The sequence below is a fragment of the Lepidochelys olivacea genome (assembly GCF_965140295.1).
Source record: "Lepidochelys olivacea isolate rLepOli2 genome assembly, chromosome: 20".
NCBI lineage: Eukaryota > Metazoa > Chordata > Testudines > Cheloniidae > Lepidochelys > Lepidochelys olivacea.
The window spans coordinates 2,575,092-2,592,351 of record NC_140430.1 but is presented as its reverse complement, the minus strand read 5'-3'; the positions used below and the strand labels follow the sequence as shown (position 1 = coordinate 2,592,351).

Below are 17,260 nucleotides of genomic sequence, written 5' to 3'. Positions count from 1 at the left end.
GCATTGAGTCAAACCTTGTCAGCCCTGGATTAAATGGCCAAGCTGATGCACGCTCGGCAGGTTTGCCGCTTATTTAGTGCAGCATCGGCAGCTCGCACTGGAACGCAGGGCCGTCGCTGCCTACAGAAAGCGACCGTGTGCAGGTGGGCTTAATTGAAGCATAGTGTGTTAGGAGTCTGTAGCTGCTTTTTGTTGTCATGCATTAGAATAGTTGTATCGTGTAAATACAGGATTGAAAATTGCACTGAAAATAGCGATGTGCCAGCTTCTATCTCCCCTCCTTTGAGAATGTTTTTTATTTGGGTTTGGATTTTTTCTAAGTCTGTATCCTCCCTCCTCTTAAAACCAAAAATTAAAAGGCTCCTCTGTCCCTGGAGGATGTGTCAAGTGCTCCGTCTCTCTGTCCTGCGTCAGCTTAGCTTCCCACTCCGTCAGATCAGCACCTTCTCCATCACCCCCCACCCCACGCTCAGCATGCTAGGGAAACTTCTGATTACCAGAACTGTTCTGGATGTTAGGGTTTGTCTCATCCCTACAGATTTATCAAGTTTCTATTTTATTTTTGGCCTTAGGGATCCTTATAGCTTTCTCCTGCTTCCTTCTTTAAGGAGGTATTTAAAAATCAAAGATGAAAGCCAGCAATATGTAGCAGTAATCTTGTTTCCTCCCAAGCTGCGTTCTCTCTTAGAGACGTCTTTAGCCATGCCACTAAATTCCTCTCTCCAGAAGAGCTGGTAGCAGCTAGATGGGCATCTATCCATTTGCTGTCCACATGGAATCAGAACCCAGTGTTTAGAGGAGCAGCGCCCACTTAAAAAGCATGCTTCTGTCCTTAACCTGCTGTCTTTGCTTGCTCTGTTCCAGAGTTTCACTCTGTGCCGAAAGTCGGTAGGAGGTCTTTGTGCTCCTTCAGTCAATTTCACCCATGATGACTAGAAGGCAGATTAGAAGAAGACTGTATTTCTCTCTTTGGTTCCAGTTGGTTGAGTCTGTTTGTGTGGAGGAGAGAAAAGCATTCTTTAAAGAGAGAAAATATGGTGGTCAGACCACAAAACCTGCCATGGGAGCTCAGGGGCAGCTGTGGGAGGAAACTCCTTGACATTTTTGGTTTGAAATTGACTAGATTTGTAGTCCACTCCTTGTTAATGGTACCGTTTCCCTGACATGCCTGCAGAGAAGGGGATTTTGTCAGAGAATCATGCTCTTATGAGTGACCTCTAGCAAGATTAACACCGCTCTGCAAAGCTGTTCCTGTAAACTTGCCTGAGAAACCTCTAACATGGCTAGCACTGGGTTTGACACCAGGCTTTGCTGTGTGACTGGGGAAAGGACAGAGAGTTGAGGGGTGTGTTTTGTTTACAAGACTCCAACTTTGCTATTTAGCAGGGGTAACCGAATGCCCTGGATCCTCCAATCCATCTGCTTGAAGATTGGAATCCATGCCCCATGCGCATCTTGCGAGTAACTTGCTTAGGTATAAAGTAAGATTCCAGATCAAAGCACTTTCAAGACCTCTCTTTAAATCAAGCGGTTAGTTTTTTGCTATCCTTTTCTTCCTTTTGTACCTGCTTGGAGAGGAGAGTTTTAAAGTTTACGATCATTGTCTGTCTGCTTAGGAAAAATGAATTACACCCCCGTCTCCCGTTGGGTTTGTTGATCTCTAGCGACCTACCTTCAGAATTCCTGCTTTTGGACCTGTTCAGTCTTGACAATCTCTGTGTATTTTCCTGTCCTGTGTGTCCCTCCCCCACCCCGACCCAAAAATCTTGCCTTGTAGCCTCAGTATTAGTTAAATAACCCTCTGGCCAGCCCCTGGCCCCTTTCCCTGCTTGCTGCACTGTAGCTGCTCTGTTGCAGGCCTGTTAGGAACTGGATTTTTAAGGAATTCTCCAAGCTTGGTTGCTGTAGTTGCTCCTGCTAAATAAGTGAATCTGAAAACAGGGAAGAGAAATGGGAGTAACTTTATTTCCTTATGTTCTGTTTGTCGCAGATGTGCCAAACTGGGGAGGGGAGGGGGCGGCCTACCAGAACTGTCTCCTCCAGCGTCTCTCTCGCTAAAGCAATAGTCATCGGACGAGCCTTGCGGGTTCTTCGGTCCGCGCGCTACTTGGGGCAGCAGTGGGGGATTCATGAAAGTGCAGGTGCTGGCTGGGGATTTGGGTGGAGAGGAAGGCAGGCTGGGAAGGAAGATCCTGCCTGCCTCCCGGTTGGAATTGCGGTCGGAACTGTAACGTTCATTGTAGAACTCGGATAATTTCAGTCCCAATTCCCTCAGCCTTCACTGCTGGAGTCTCCTGTCTCTTACCAGCCCCTTCAGGGCGTGCTGAAACCAAGATGAATACAATACGCATCACTCTCCGGATGCCCTCCGACAATACCCCCCTGTGGTGTGTGACTGCATGCACAGTGTTTAGGTGTGTTGTTTATGTCCTGTAACAAACGCGTCGTGTGCATCCGTTTCCTAGAACGTGCTGTCGTGTGAGATGCATGACTTGCCTGTCCATCGCCGGGGTGGATCTGCACTCCCCAGGCCCCTCTCTCTCTGCCGACACACCTCATGTCCTAGAGCAGAAACGTGGCATCTCCCTAGAGCCATTTCTCATTCCTCTCCCCTTCCCTGGCAGTTGTTGTCCGTGGATGTTTAGACCCGTGCTCAGTGAGTTTCTAGTCAATACAGTTTGATTAATATGGACAGCCGGGGGATTTTTTTCCCCCAAATTTTGCCCACAGGCAGCATCGGCATGAGCTGATTGCCACCATGGTTGCCTTTAACGCGAGAGGTGCATCCTGCGTCAATTGAGTTTCTGCCTTTAGGGGGTCAGGGTAACATGGAGGATGGTGCTTTTAACACGTCCTGACTTTGACTGGCTTAGTGCAGCTGGGAGAGAACTCATCCTTACACCCTGGACCCCGGACTTGCTTTGCCTCCGCTTCTCCTGTCGTGGCCCCGAAGTCAGCAAGTCGTGCTCCGGGGGAGCCGTTCAGGAGCCAGTTCACTGGCAGGTGATCTTGCGTGCTGTTTGAAGATGCGTGTTCCAGACCCAAAGTTGTTCTGGGCTTCAGGGAGCAAATTCACCTAGAGGGCAAGAGGCGGCTCCAGCCCCCAGCGGGGACAAAGACAGCGCTGACTGAAATTGACTTGCCGACTTCTTGACCCATAAGTGCCGCATGTGGGAGATGAGGCACCAAGGGTTTCCGCAGCGTGTGTGGACGAGGCAGAAGCAGGGAGGCGGGAGCAGGTGTCTCAGCCCAGGTCAGTAGATCGGCGTGGCTTTGCGGTGTTGCAGCAGCATCGTGCAGGCTTCTTGTGTTTACAGGCAGGGGCAAATCCATTTCGTACTGGGCTGGCTGAGCAGGCAGGGGGGTGTCACCTCAGACGCTAAGCTCCCCTCTGCAGTCTGAAGGAGGCCAGGGGAGCCAGCACCCACGGGACCTACTGGCAATAGGCTGAAAGCAGCCCTGTGATTTCTAGCAGCATGTGTGTTCCATTCCAGTTTCGGGGCTTGTTGGCTGCGGTGGGGTTTGGGGGGCTCAGCGCTTTGAGATTTCAGGCTTGGGGGTGTTTTTCCTGGCCTCTTTCACACTCGTGTTCTTGTGGTTTCCATTTCCGGCTACACAGATGCCAGAGCGCTGGGCCGACCCAGCTGGAAGATCCACCTGGGGAGCTCTGAGGAGAGGGTTATTCATTGTGGGGGGGCACTTACAGCTCCCCTTTAACCCTCCCCCCCAGAGGAGTTAGCTCAGCACTCCCCCCAAATTGAGAGTACCAGGAGGGGCTCCCTACCTGGCCCCCAGAAGCTGGCTCGCCCTGAGTGTGTGCACTTTAAACCGGTGTCCCCAGCGTGAGTGAGCGTAGGGCAGATGCTTGGATGTGTTTTCCCCCCCAAGCATTTTCAGTTCAGTCAGGTAAATTTGGGACCTGTCTGAACTGGACCGGAGCTAGAACTTAGCAAGTGGGAACCCGGTCAGTCACTGCGGAGGGATTGGGGTGTGTTTGTGTGAGGTGGCTGCATTGTGTGTGAATTTTACGTCATCAGGGGCGGGGGCATTGTGTGTTTGAGATGGTTGGAAATACAAAAAAGCTTTTTAATTTTAGACTTCACTGCACTGTTCACACCTACCTCTTGCAATAAACAGAATGGCTCACGGATGTGTAGAATGCTTTCTTGCCTCTGAAATCCCACCCCCCCAGATCCTAGGGCTGACAAATTCCTGACATGCCAAGCAGCTGGCTGCGTTGCTGGGGCAGGGCAGATCCAGCCAAAGAGCTGGGGGGGGAAATTTCCACCAAGAACTTTCTCCTTTGCCACAGCCCCCCTGCGTCACGTTACCGTTCCTGGAAAGCACTGACACCCACCGGTGCTGGGGTTTGCGGTGGCCTCTGCTCGATTGATCTGTTTGCTTATTGTATTTAACAGCTGCTGGGTTTGGGTTTGAAATAAAAGGGACTTTTTGTTCCCTGGAATTTTTCCCCTTCAGAGCACTGAATCTGGAACCTGCCGAGCAAAACCCAGTGTGTGGTGGTGATGTTGTTCCTAATAGACAGGGGCCTTAATTGGAGGTCACGTTGCAGGGCAACTTAGTTGGAACACCTTTTAACTTCAGCAGGTAGGGGAGAGGCGAGTGCGTGAACTATAGATGTCTGAGACGCTAGAGTATTCCCACGGGAGCGCTCTGTGAAACACGCTGCAGCCATCTTCTCCCCCCTGCAATATCAGCAGAGGGCAGGTATATGGGCAAGTCCTGGACCAATCTTTGGAAGAGACTCCAACTGTATTTCTTCCCCCCCAGTCCCCTGAACCAGTTCATTCTTCCTTCCTCCGCTGGTTTAAAGCACAAAACCTGCCCTTCGTGTTGACGGGTGGGCGGGCGGAGTATCAGGACAGCTCTGCTTTCCTGGCAGAGGTGCACGGGACCCTGCGGGGACGTGGTGTGAAACACAGCAGAGTTTTGATGTGCAATTAAAATTTAAAAAGAAAAAAAGTGTGAAACCCTCTCCTAGGTACCCCCACACGCAACCCATGGGCGAGAGGCTGCAGGTGCCTGGCTTGGCAAGATTTGAGCCACGCCAGTTTCATCTTAGCACCTGGTTTCTCTCCCCTCCCATACAACCTGGCACCCAGGGGGGTGCCAAAATCAAGTCCTGACCAACAAAGCACTTGTCTCTGTGGAGGAAATTTAAAAAAAAAAAAAAAATCCTATTCTTCAAGGGAAACCCAAAGCTGTTAAACTCCCTCGTGGGGCTGTGAAATTAAATAAGGAAACAAACCAAGAAGCCATCCATCCCCACAGCATGAATGCCACTCGTTTGCCTTGTTCCCACTCCCACGTGCAAGCCTAGTGACCGGTTCCTTTTTGTCTGAGATGTTCCATGTATGTATTTTGAAAAATCCTGCATCAGTTGGGGGAGGTGGGGGACGGACTAAAACTAAAAAAATAAAAGCATTCAGACTTGATCTATTTTATACAGTGTATGCTGCAACTAAGTCCTGTTCTTCATATTGTGGCTTTGAATCAATTATGTTTATTAAAATGCCATGGCTTCTACTCCTTCTCCCGTTCTCCTTTCCCACCGCCTGCCCCTGGGGGTTAGCGCCGTTGGGATCGGGCCCGGGGTGGGTGGGGGGAGTCTGGCTCTCCTGCTGTGCTTTTCAGTGGTAGATTAGATCTCAAAGCAGGGCAGAATCATCATGTCTGTTTTACAGATGGGGAAACTGAGGCACGAGGGTGGGTGAGTTGCCCAGGTTCACCCAGCAAGTCAGTGGCAGAGCTGGGAACAGAACTCCTGCCCCCCCCCAGTCCAGTGACACTGGATTTAGTCCTTACAGAAGCTGTTGACAGAGGCTAGGCGGGGAAACTGGTCTGCCACTGTAACTCTCAGCAGAATCTAACCCCGGGCAGGACCAGAGCTTCAATGGGCAGGCGCGGGGGCGGCTTCTTGTTCCATTCGGTTAAACCGTTAGCTGCCCAGCGGATTTCGGAGGCTCCTTCCCAGGCAGTGGAGCGGAAGGAGTGAGGAGCGCTGCTGCTTGTCCCTGGACGATGGTGAAGGTAAGAGTTCCCATGTCCGCTCCCTCGAAGAACGTCTCCTCCCGGCGATGAACACACGCTTTGCGTGGGGCACGGGGCTGTGGCCTCCCAGCGGACTCCAGCGCTTTCCCCATCTCAAAAATGCTCAGTTCTGCCCCCTTTAGCAACGTCTCCTGTACCCCACCCCCAAATCGGCTGCTTTTTCTTCTCCAAAACGCTGAGACTTGCTCAGGTCGCTTGGAGGCTAGGTGGCTTGAGGGCCGCTGGGCTGTTTTCAGCCTGCTCTTGTGTACTCGATGTCCCGAAACGTTGGGCAGATGCTGAGAATCTGAACGGAAGTGTCCTGACGGAGGGTGGATTTTGGAAAGGGGGGGTAGGGGACTGTGCTGGCCACATGCTCTCCTCCCTGTACTGAACAGCAAAATGCTGCCCCTCACCCGCACTAGTCAGCCCAGGGCCCCACCGAGTTACAACCCGTGCTTGCTCCCGGGAGACGTGGAGCAGAGTGGGGGGCTGCCCTGGGTGTCATGCACCTGCCGTCAGCAGGAAAAGCGTCCAGAGGTCCTAATTCTCTGCGAAGCAGCCAACAGCCATGGGGCAGGGGGTGCCCGTGACCTCGGCCCTGTCCCACCCGAGTTTGGCAAGCAGTGCGGGTGCCCCCAGGTTACAGATCCACACGGAAGCTCATCTGCCCTTCGAAGAGGGCGATGCACATCATGATAGCGGCTCCCAGGAGAAAGCCCAGGTTCTGGAGGGCGAAATACGTCACAGACCCCTGCGGGCTCCCGCCGGAGCTTTGCCGCAGCATCTCGGGCAGCTGCAGGGGAAACGGAGAAGCCTGTGATCCGGTGATACGGGAAAGGACAGACGTCCCGCACAGGGAGGGGGTAACTCCAGAGCCCTGGGCATTCCCATGCCAGGCGTGGACTCGCTCAGCCTGCCCACTGGCTAGCCAGTCGAGGCGCCGGTGCTACCGGCTGCCCGGGGAGCCTAAAGCGGCTGTTCAAGGCAGAGAGGGGCCCTGGACATGGGCGAGGGGGGTGGCCCTAGGATTGCACTTGGGGGGAGCTGTTCTCTGGATGCAGGAAAACCCGTTCAGAGCGTTCCCACTGGGAGCAACCGGTGCCTGCCCCACACTCATTCCTAGGAATGATTTGTGCCCCCGAGCGGCAGGCAAGGGACAGGACCCCGTGGCATCAGGGGCTAGGCAAACCCAGAGCCAAAACACCCCCTGCGCCAAAGAGCTGCCGATCCAAGTGCGAGACGAGGCACCACTGGGCAAAGGGGCCATGCGGTGCCCGGCCTCCAGCAGCCTCACTGGGTTGGCACCGGGATCCATGGCAAAGCCCAGCCAAGCTGCAGCAGCCCGTGACCGGCACAGGGCCTGGCGAGGCTGTACCAAAGCCAGGCCCCCCCCCTTACCATGTCCACCAGCGCCACGTAGAGAAAGATGCCCGCTGTGATGGAGAAGATCCAGGGGGTGATGGACGAGGCACCCTGGCTGAGGGCCGTGCCCATCGCCATGCCCAGATACGCCAGCGAGGCCGACATGAGGTTGGAGAGAAGCACCCTCTTGACTGGCAGGCCAGCCTGGAGCAGCAAGGCGAAGTCACCTGCAGGAGCGAGGGAAGCGGCAGGTGAGAACATGTGGGATGCCAGGCGGCTGGGGCCTGCCCTGCCCGGGGACTTACCCAGCTCGTGGGGCAGCTCGTGGCAGAAGACAGCCAGGGCGGTGCTCAACCCACTGGAGACACCCTCGGAAAACGCAGCCCCTGCGGGGAAAGAGAAGCCCATTGGCACCCAGGAAACCGGGGCCCCGGCCCCGGGGCAGCTCCTGTCCCCTGCCCCCTTACCGATGGCCAGCCCGTCCGTCAAGTTGTGTATCCCGTCGCCCAGGATCACCATCCAGGCGATGTCGGCTGCGCCAGCCGCCAGGCCGTGCGAGTGTCCCTGGTGGCTCAGCTCCGCCGTCGGTCCGTCCGCGCCCGGCGCGGGCTGCCTCGCCCCCTCCTCTCCCCAGACAAGGCTGTCGCTGTGCGGCCCCGGGGCTGTCAGACGCCGCAATTCGGCTTCGGTGCCTTCGGAAGAGCAGCCACAGGCTGGTAGCAGCCCTGAGCCGGCGGGGGGCCGGGGCTGGGGACCAGGCTGCCGGGAAGACTCACCCGCTCCGGGCCGTGGGCTGAGAGTGCCGGACGGGGGAGGTCGGGCGGCCCCGACAGCTGCCCCTGTGCTGGCCTCTCCCAGCAGGGGGCGCTGTGGGGAGCAGGGCAGGAGCGCCGGCTGGGGCGGGGGGGGCAACTTCTGGCTTCCCCAGCCCCAGCCTCAGGGCAGGGGGCAGGAGCGAGGGCCAGCGCCAGGCTCACCTGGGGAAGGAGCCGACGCCCGCAGGGTCAAGCTGCGGCTCCCGGCTGCATCCAGCGAGGGGCTCCTGGGGCTCCTTCCCGTGGCGCGGCTCTGGGTGGGGGGGGCAGAAACCAACGGTGAGAACTGAGAGCCACCCGCGGGGCCGGGGCCCGGCTGGCTCGGGGCATCGCGACCACTGGGGGTGGGAAAGCCCCGGGCTGGGCCCCACCCGCATTATCCTAGACAGGTGCAAACCAAGCGCTCCTAGGACGGGTGGCACCTTCGATATGGACAGATGGGCTCTGTAGGAACGGCCAGGGAGCCGGGACCTGCATGGGCCCAGGGAGCCGGGACACGGGGCTGGACGGACCCGAGGCCAGGCCCAGGGAGCCGGGACACGGGGCTGGACGGACCCGAGGCCGGGATGCTGCAGCAGCAGGACCCAGGATGTGCTGTCACCCCGTAGCCACTCTGGCCAGGCAGAGCCACCAAACCCCCCGGCCCCCTGACCTCCACAGGGCCGGGGCCAGGACCCCGGGCGCTCCAGCTCTGGTGAACTCTGCAGCCCCAGGTGGCGTCGGGGCCCGTCTGGAAGCCAGCAGCCTGGGGGCCCCGGGCATTGCCCCAGGCCGCTGACGGGAAGGGGTCCCCTGCTGTCCTGCCCCGCTCCAGCCCCCTACCCTGGGCGGGCTCCCGGCCGGCCCAGGCGGCTCTTACCGGCTGCCTCCGTCTCTGCTTCAGCGTGCCCAGGAGGTGCTCGATGAGGAACAAGAGGTAAATGCCCCCCAGGACCGACAGCCCCTTCAGCACCGAGGCCTGGTGCTCCAGCGGCGTCTCCTGGCGCCTCCCTTGGGCCTAAAGGCAGGAGGAGGGAGGGGAGCCAGGGGTCCCTCTCAGGGGCTCCCAGCGCTGGGGGGGCAGGGAGGAATGGGGGGATTCAAGGGGGGCGCTGGCAGGCCCAGGTGCCGGGCTGGGCTGGGTGGGGGGCCGCTGGGCGCTCTGGCTGCGGCGCGGATGCGCCCCGGGATGGATCTGCAGCAGACCGCGGCCCCCTCGCCCCGGGCCTCCCAGCTCGGGCGCTGGGGGGCCCGGCGAGCCCCTACTTACATGCGGCCACAGGTGAAGCAGGGCGTCCCCGCACAGCGTCCCCACGGCCAGCGCCACCAGGAAGGCCAGCAGGAGGCGGCCGCAGGCGCCGCCGAGCCAGGGCACCAGCAGGAGGGCCAGCGCCGAGGGCAGGCTGCTCAGCGTGATGGCCAGGAAGCCCCAGCCCAGAACTGCAAGAGGAAGCAGGGTGAGGTGGCTGGGGGCGCCCTGGGCTCTATTCCTCCCCCCCCCCGGCCCGCCCACACACCCTGGGGGGTTGGCAAAGCCGTAGGGCAGGAAAATCCCTCGGCAGAAGGAGAGGCTGCGGGCCGCGCTCGTCATCTCCCCGCTCTGTGCCTCAGTTTCCCCCTCGGGGTGGGAGGGCGGCCCCTTCCCAAGGCTCTGGGGAATAGTGGTGCAGGGCAGAGCCCCCCCGCTGGCCCAGGGCTGGGCTGGGGGAGGGTGGTACCTGGCCACAGCGCCCGCCCCAGGGGCTCCGGCGCCAGCGGGTCGTAGTGCCGGATGCAGACCCGACTGTCGATCTGGTAGAGCAGCGCCGGGCACAGCAGGGCGAACTGCTCGGGCGTGATCTTGGAGGCGGAGTTCAGCCCGAAATTCACCAGCAGCTGCGTCACGTTGAGACACTGGGGGGGGGGGGAGGACAGCGCGGGTGAGCGAGGCCCCCCCGGGGAAGGGGCATGACCCACCGGCCCTCCCAAGCCCCGGACGGCTGGAGCGCAGGGGCTGCCGAGTGACTCGCGGAGGCCCCTGGGGTCTGTTCCGGGCGCTGGGGGGCCAGGACTCCTGGGTTCCGTTCCCGGGGCTGGGGCGCATGGGGTCTAGTGGTTAGAGCTGGTCAGCACTGAAGCCCCCCACCCCACTGGCTGAGGATGTCTGCCCCCCACTTCAGAGCCCCTCCCCTTTAGACCCCAGAGGTGGACCCCCCCCTCACATCCTCGTGCAGGTGGTCCGTGACGGAGTGGTCCAGGGCCAGCACCCTCTCCAGGAGGGTGAGGTGGGGCAGGGCTGGGGGGGCCTGGACAGGGTCTCTTCGGCTCCCAGGGTGCCCTGGGGCGCAGGTGGTGCTGGGCCCTTCTGTGTCCAAGGGCGGGCGGGTGCCCCCGGAGGCAGCTGGCGGCTGGGGCGGCGGGTCAGCCTGGGGCGGCCGGACCGTCTCTGGCTGGTTCCTTCCCGGGGATCCCGGCCTGAAAGAAAGGAACAAAAACGAATTCCCAGTTCCCAGCTGCAGCCCGGGGGCCGGGAGGGGATGGCTGGGAATGACGGGCAGCGGCAGGACTGGAGTATCAAGGGGCCGCGGGCCGGGAGTGAGGGGCACCGGCGGGGCTGGGGAAGGGGGGAGCCCAGGGCTGGGCGCTCAGGGGGCTGCGGGTCGGGAGTGAGGGGCACCGGCAGAGCTGGGGAAGGGGGGAGCCCAGGGCTGGGCGCGCAGGGGGCTGCGGGTCGGGAGTGAGGGGCACCGGCAGAGCTGGGGAAGGGGGGAGCCCAGGGCTGGGAGCACAAGGGGCTGCGGGCCGGGAGTGAGGGGCACCGGCGGGGCTGGGGGGGCAGAGCCCTGGGCTGGGCGCGCAGGGGGCCGCGGGCCGGGAGCGAGGGGCGCGGCGGGGCTGGGGAAGGGGGGAGCCCAGGGCTGGGAGCGCAGGGGGCTGCGGGTCGGGAGCGAGGGGCACCGGCAGAGCTGGGGGGAGCCCAGGGCTGGGAGCTCAGGGGGCCGCGGGCCGGGAGCGAGGGGCGCGGCGGGGCTGGGGGGGGCAGAGCCCTGGGCTGGGCGCGCAGGGGGCCGCGGGCCGGGAGTGAGGGGCACCGGCGGGGCTGGGGAAGGGGGGAGCCCAGGGCTGGGAGCGCAGGGGGCCGCGGGCCGGGAGCGAGGGGCGCGGCGGGGCTGGGTGGGGGGAGCCCAGGGCTGGGGAAGGGGGGAGCCCTGGGCTGGGAGCTCAGGGGGCCGCGGGCCGGGAGTGAGGGGCGCGGCGGGGCTGGGGGGGCAGAGCCCTGGGCTGGGCGCGCAGGGGGCCGCGGGCCGGGAGCGAGGGGCACCGGCAGAGCTGGGTGGGGGGAGCCCAGGGCTGGGCGCGCAGGGGGCCGCGGGCCGGGAGCGAGGGGCGCGGCGGGGCTGGGTGGGGGGAGCCCAGGGCTGGGCGCGCAGGGGGCTGCGGGTCGGGAGCGAGGGGCGCGGCGGGGCTGGGGGGGCAGAGCCCTGGGCTGGGCGCGCAGGGGGCCGCGGGCCGGGAGTGAGGGGCACCGGCGGGGCTGGGGAAGGGGGGAGCCCAGGGCTGGGCGCTCAGGGGGCCGCGGGTCGGGAGTGAGGGGCACCGGCGGGGTTGGGGGGGCAGAGCCCAGGGCTGGGAGCGCAGGGGGCTGCGGGCCGGGAGTGAGGGGCACCGGCAGAGCTGGGGAAGGGGGGAGCCCAGGGCTGGGCGCGCAGGGGGCTGCGGGTCGGGAGTGAGGGGCACCGGCAGAGCTGGGGAAGGGGGGAGCCCAGGGCTGGGAGCACAAGGGGCTGCGGGCCGGGAGTGAGGGGCACCGGCGGGGCTGGGGGGGCAGAGCCCTGGGCTGGGCGCGCAGGGGGCCGCGGGCCGGGAGCGAGGGGCGCGGCGGGGCTGGGGAAGGGGGGAGCCCAGGGCTGGGAGCGCAGGGGGCTGCGGGTCGGGAGCGAGGGGCACCGGCAGAGCTGGGGGGAGCCCAGGGCTGGGAGCTCAGGGGGCCGCGGGCCGGGAGCGAGGGGCGCGGCGGGGCTGGGGGGGGCAGAGCCCTGGGCTGGGCGCGCAGGGGGCCGCGGGCCGGGAGTGAGGGGCACCGGCGGGGCTGGGGAAGGGGGGAGCCCAGGGCTGGGAGCGCAGGGGGCCGCGGGCCGGGAGCGAGGGGCGCGGCGGGGCTGGGTGGGGGGAGCCCAGGGCTGGGGAAGGGGGGAGCCCTGGGCTGGGAGCTCAGGGGGCCGCGGGCCGGGAGTGAGGGGCGCGGCGGGGCTGGGGGGGCAGAGCCCTGGGCTGGGCGCGCAGGGGGCCGCGGGCCGGGAGCGAGGGGCACCGGCAGAGCTGGGTGGGGGGAGCCCAGGGCTGGGCGCGCAGGGGGCCGCGGGCCGGGAGCGAGGGGCGCGGCGGGGCTGGGTGGGGGGAGCCCAGGGCTGGGCGCGCAGGGGGCTGCGGGTCGGGAGCGAGGGGCGCGGCGGGGCTGGGGGGGCAGAGCCCTGGGCTGGGCGCGCAGGGGGCCGCGGGCCGGGAGTGAGGGGCACCGGCGGGGCTGGGGAAGGGGGGAGCCCAGGGCTGGGAGCGCAGGGGGCCGCGGGCCGGGAGCGAGGGGCGCGGCGGGGCTGGGTGGAGGGAGCCCAGGGCTGGGCGCGCAGGGGGCCGCGGGCCGGGAGTGAGGGGCACCGGCAGAGCTGGGTGGGGGGAGCCCAGGGCTGGGCGCGCAGGGGGCCGCGGGTCGGGAGCGAGGGGCGCGGCGGGGCTGGGTGGAGGGAGCCCAGGGCTGGGCGCGCAGGGGGCCGCGGGCCGGGAGCGAGGGGCGCGGCGGGGCTGGGTGGAGGGAGCCCAGGGCTGGGCGCGCAGGGGGCCGCGGGCCGGGAGTGAGGGGCGCGGCGGGGCTGGGTGGAGGGAGCCCAGGGCTGGGCGCGCAGGGGGCCGCGGGTCGGGAGCGAGGGGCGCGGCGGGGCTGGGTGGAGGGAGCCCAGGGCTGGGCGCGCAGGGGGCCGCGGGCCGGGAGTGAGGGGCACCGGCGGGGCTGGGGAAGGGGGGAGCCCAGGGCTGGGCGCGCAGGGGGCCGCGGGCCGGGAGCGAGGGGCACCGGCAGAGCTGGGTGGAGGGAGCCCAGGGCTGGGCGCGCAGGGGGCCGCGGGCCGGGAGCGAGGGGCGCGGCGGGGCTGGGTGGAGGGAGCCCAGGGCTGGGAGCGCAGGGGGCCGCGGGCCGGGAGTGAGGGGCGCGGCGGGGCTGGGTGGAGGGAGCCCAGGGCTGGGCGCGCAGGGGGCCGCGGGCCGGGAGCGAGGGGCGCGGCGGGGCTGGGTGGAGGGAGCCCAGGGCTGGGAGCGCAGGGGGCCGCGGGCCGGGAGCGAGGGGCACCGGCAGAGCTGCGGAAGGGGGGAGCCCAGGGCTGGGCGCGCAGGGGGCCGCGGGCCGGGAGTGAGGGGCGCGGCGGGGCTGGGTGGAGGGAGCCCAGGGCTGGGAGCGCAGGGGGCCGCGGGCCGGGAGTGAGGGGCGCGGCGGGGCTGGGTGGAGGGAGCCCAGGGCTGGGCGCGCAGGGGGCCGCGGGCCGGGAGCGAGGGGCGCGGCGGGGCTGCGGGGCCGGGCGGGTACCTGGAGGGGCCGTTCTCTCCCTGCAGCCCGGGGCCCAGGCTGGGCGGCTCCGCCCCGGCGTGCTCCAGGGCCGACTGGCGGCGCTGCTCGCCCTGCAGCTCCAGGACGTCCAGGTGGGCGACGTGCCCGTGGCCCCGCGCCTCGCGCTCCGGGGTCTCCACCGCCTGCACCCGGCCCAGCCCCAGGCTCCGCAGCAGGCGGGTGAGGCCGTGGAAGGCCAAGGTGCCGTTCTCCCCGTACAGCCCGAAGAGCTGCTGGAGGTAATAGCCCTGCTCCTGCTCCGCCTCCCGCAGCGGGGCCGGCGCCGCGGCGGGCAGGCCGGGCGAGGGGGCGGCGGGCAGCGGGGGGCCGCAGCCGCCCGGCAGCAGGAGGGCGGCGACCCAGAGTCCGGCCAGCAGCAGCAGCCGCGGCTTCCTCCGGTCCATCGGCGGGGTGAGCCTGGCGCCGAGCGGGCCGGGGAGGGGCCGTCAGCTGGGGTCGCACCTGGCCAGGTGGGCTGGCTGGTTGGCTGGCTGGGGCGCCCCCTTTCGTGGGAGATCTGCTGGCGGGGGGGGGGACGGACCAAATCAAGACAAAGAAACCCTAAGGCAGGTGCCCGCCCGCCCGCGGGCCCGTTAAAGACACAGTCAAATAACGCCCCGCTCGCAACGCTCGCCCGCCCGTCAACGCCCCCGCCTCTCCAGCCGCCCCGCTCAGAACTGGGGGCGTGGAGGGGGCCGGACTGCCCGGCTCCTGGGGGGAGAGACTGTGGGAGCCGGACAGTCAACGCCTTGTCTGCCTGAGGTAGCGGGGCCCAGGAGAGTGGGGCTCTGGCCTGCTGGGTGACAGCGGGCAGGTCCCGCCCTCGTTCCGTGCCTCAGTTTCCCCTCCCGCGCTTTGCCTAGGGAGCTGCTTGGGGCAGCGACTCGCTCTCCCCCTGCGTCCGGGCCCGGGCTGCGGTTGTAGACATAAGGCCTGGGGTCAGCAGCGTTTCTGGAGCTACCGCGGCCCACCAGGGGAAGGCGTCGTGCAGAAGCTTGTGCCCGTGTAAAGGGGCCTTGGACCAGTACCGCGTGTTACGCTCCCCAGTGAGAGAACGGCAGCTCCACTGGGGGGGGGTCGCTGCTTTAACTGGACTGGGAGAGTCGAACCCGCCCCGCGGGGAGTGAGCCCCGGACTCCAGCTGGGGAAACTGAGGAAGGGACCTGGGCCGCCGCCGCTCCCTCCAAGATGAGGGTCCCAGGGGGTCTCTAAACAGCGGACACGGTGCCAGGGTAAGGGGGAATCCGCCCTGGAACCAGCCTCGGCCAAAGCCCAGCTGCTGCTTGCGGGGTCTGTCCTCGGGCGGGGCCGCTGGTTACCGGGGCAGGCTCTTCCCTCGCCCGGCTCGCAGCGAGGACCGGCCCGCAGGAGCGCTCACAGCTGGGCTGGGGGTTTGAAGCGGGCATGAGGAGCCTGCGCGCTGGCGGAGTTAAACGCCGGGTCAGAGCGCCTGGATCCGAGGGGGCCCAGCTGTGCGTCTCCCCGCACACGTGTCGCTCCCTCTGCCCCCACCCGCGCTGGGACTCGAGCCCCTCAAAAGCTGGCGCCGCTGGACCGAGGGGCCGACGAGTCAGGGAGCTGCCCCTTGCCCCGAAGGGAACCCAGCGCCGGGCCTGCGGAACTCACCGCTGGGGGGAAGGCCTCCCCAGCCCCTGGAGAAGGGTAGGGTTGTGGGAGGGGGAGCATGTGTCCTTGGCAGGCAGTTTTGCAAGCCCAGGTGGCTTTATTAATAGGAGTTAATGATTCACCTGGGTGATAACTCAGATATGAAGCCAGCGCCGGGTCCCCCCCACCCGCCTCCCAGGCCAGCCCTGTGTCAAACCAAGCAGCTGCCCTGCCCTGGCTCTTGGGGGGCAAGAACTGAGCAAGGGGCAGCACCAGCTGGGGGCTCTGGGCCCCAGAGGCAGGATTGCCAGAAAAGTCCAATGTCCAGTTCCTGGGGGGGCGGGGAGGTGCAGGCTGCTGCTGTGGCCCATGTGGCTTCTCCCCCTTCCCCCCCCACTTTATTGCCCCTCCAGCAGGAGGAATCAAGGGGCAGGTGCTGAGGGGGAACAAGGGGGGAGGGTGCTGGGGTAGGCCAGAGCTGGTGACTGGGAATCTCAAATCCTTCTCCCATCTGTCCTACCCTGCACCCCTGGAGAGTTCGGGCCGAAGGTAAATCTACTTGGCTGTTTGCACAATATCTAGGGCAGGTCCCATGGCTGCCCCCCCGATCCCTGCTGGCCTGGAAAACTCTCTGGCAGCTCCAATGCAGCATGGACAGGGCATGACCCCGGCCTGGCAGATGATGGACAGCTGGGTGTCACAGGGTTAAAATCCTAGAAATGCCCATCTCTTTTTCACGTGACTCCGGGCGCTGGGGCTTTGGGAATTGCCCCGATTAGTGGGAGAGCTGGCGTGGCTCTGTCACCTCACGTGCTCAACAGGCCGCCTGGAACTCTCCCCGCTACCAGCCCCAGGAATGGGTCCTGGCCTATGGCATTCCCGAGGGAGGGAATCCTACCCCAGCCGCTTCCCATCCACCCCGTGGTGTTACCAACCTGCTAGATCTGCCCGAGAGCCTGAGGACACATCTGGGACGCGCCAAGCTGGGCTAGTGTCGTGGGTGTAGTTATCAACCGCAGCAGGGTAGAGCCCCACCCAGAGCCAGGCCCGAGCACGCCAGGTGCTGTACAAACAATGCTGTCTTCCCATGGGGGCGCCCTGCCGCCACCCTCAGCGCTGACTTCGCGCCATGAGGTTTCCGCCTCCCCAGACGGGACACCGGGCGAACACGCCAGGAACAGCCTCTGGGAAACCGCCCTGATGCTGTCTGCACACCCACCCAGAGGGGTGCATCTGGCCACCTCCTCTGCCCCAGAGCCAGCTCCAGCCCCACCTTTGGTTTACTGGGGGCTGATTCTTTTCTGGCAGCACTCAGGGCTGCTTCATTGCAGTCTTTGCCAGCACTGGGGCTTTACCCCCCCCCCGCTCACGGGTGATCTGGCCCCCCCAGAAGCAGGGAAAGGAAATGCACTTACCTGGTGCGGCGTCTTGGTCCCTGCCCTTCGCTGCACAAAATCTGGCTGCTCCAGTACCTGAGGGGCAAGGGTCAGGCATGTCTCCCCGAAGCCCAGCCCCTTCCCCCCCCCAAGAGGGCCTGAAGGGAGGAGACTAAAAGGGTGAGTCCCATGTGGGTTTCCTGCCCCATCAGCCTGCAGGGCGCTGGCCGAGGTGCAGAGGGAGGGGGCTGGTTCCAAGCTGCAGCCCTGCACAGACCCTGGGCGCTGTCATCTCATGGCAGGAACAGGGACCTGGCTCCTGGGTTCAAATCCAGCCCCCGCGGTCACCCCACCGGTCAGGGACAGAGCTGGGGAGCTACAAGCCAGGTCTCCTGCGGCCCAGTACAGCCCTCCCCCCACTGGGCCCCGCTGCCTCCCTTCGCAGTTCGTGCCCACTTGGAGCTCGCTGTGCAGCAGGTGCCCTGGGGACGGGC

General features: G+C 65.0%; 1 protein-coding gene across 2 annotated transcripts; it reads right to left on the bottom strand.

Annotated features, from left to right (window-relative positions):
- Positions 1-1,943: 1,943 nt before the first annotated feature.
- SLC39A5 (solute carrier family 39 member 5) lies at positions 1,944-16,859 on the bottom strand. Of its 2 annotated transcripts, XM_084609784.1 has the most exons (11): positions 16,806-16,859; positions 13,765-14,305; positions 10,412-10,664; positions 9,929-10,103; positions 9,481-9,650; positions 9,091-9,228; positions 8,394-8,484; positions 7,884-8,108; positions 7,722-7,802; positions 7,453-7,643; positions 1,944-6,847 (listed from the first exon to the last, which is right to left on the bottom strand). In XM_084609784.1, exons 2-11 carry the CDS (start codon positions 14,187-14,189, stop codon positions 6,695-6,697), a joined length of 1,902 nt encoding a protein of 633 aa, XP_084465910.1. In that variant the 5' UTR covers positions 14,190-14,305; positions 16,806-16,859; the 3' UTR covers positions 1,944-6,694. The 2 variants fall into 2 exon arrangements, with proteins under 2 accessions (XP_084465910.1, XP_084465911.1); XM_084609785.1 differs by lacking the exon at positions 16,806-16,859 and having other exon boundaries at positions 13,765-14,499.
- Positions 16,860-17,260: the final 401 nt, after the last annotated feature.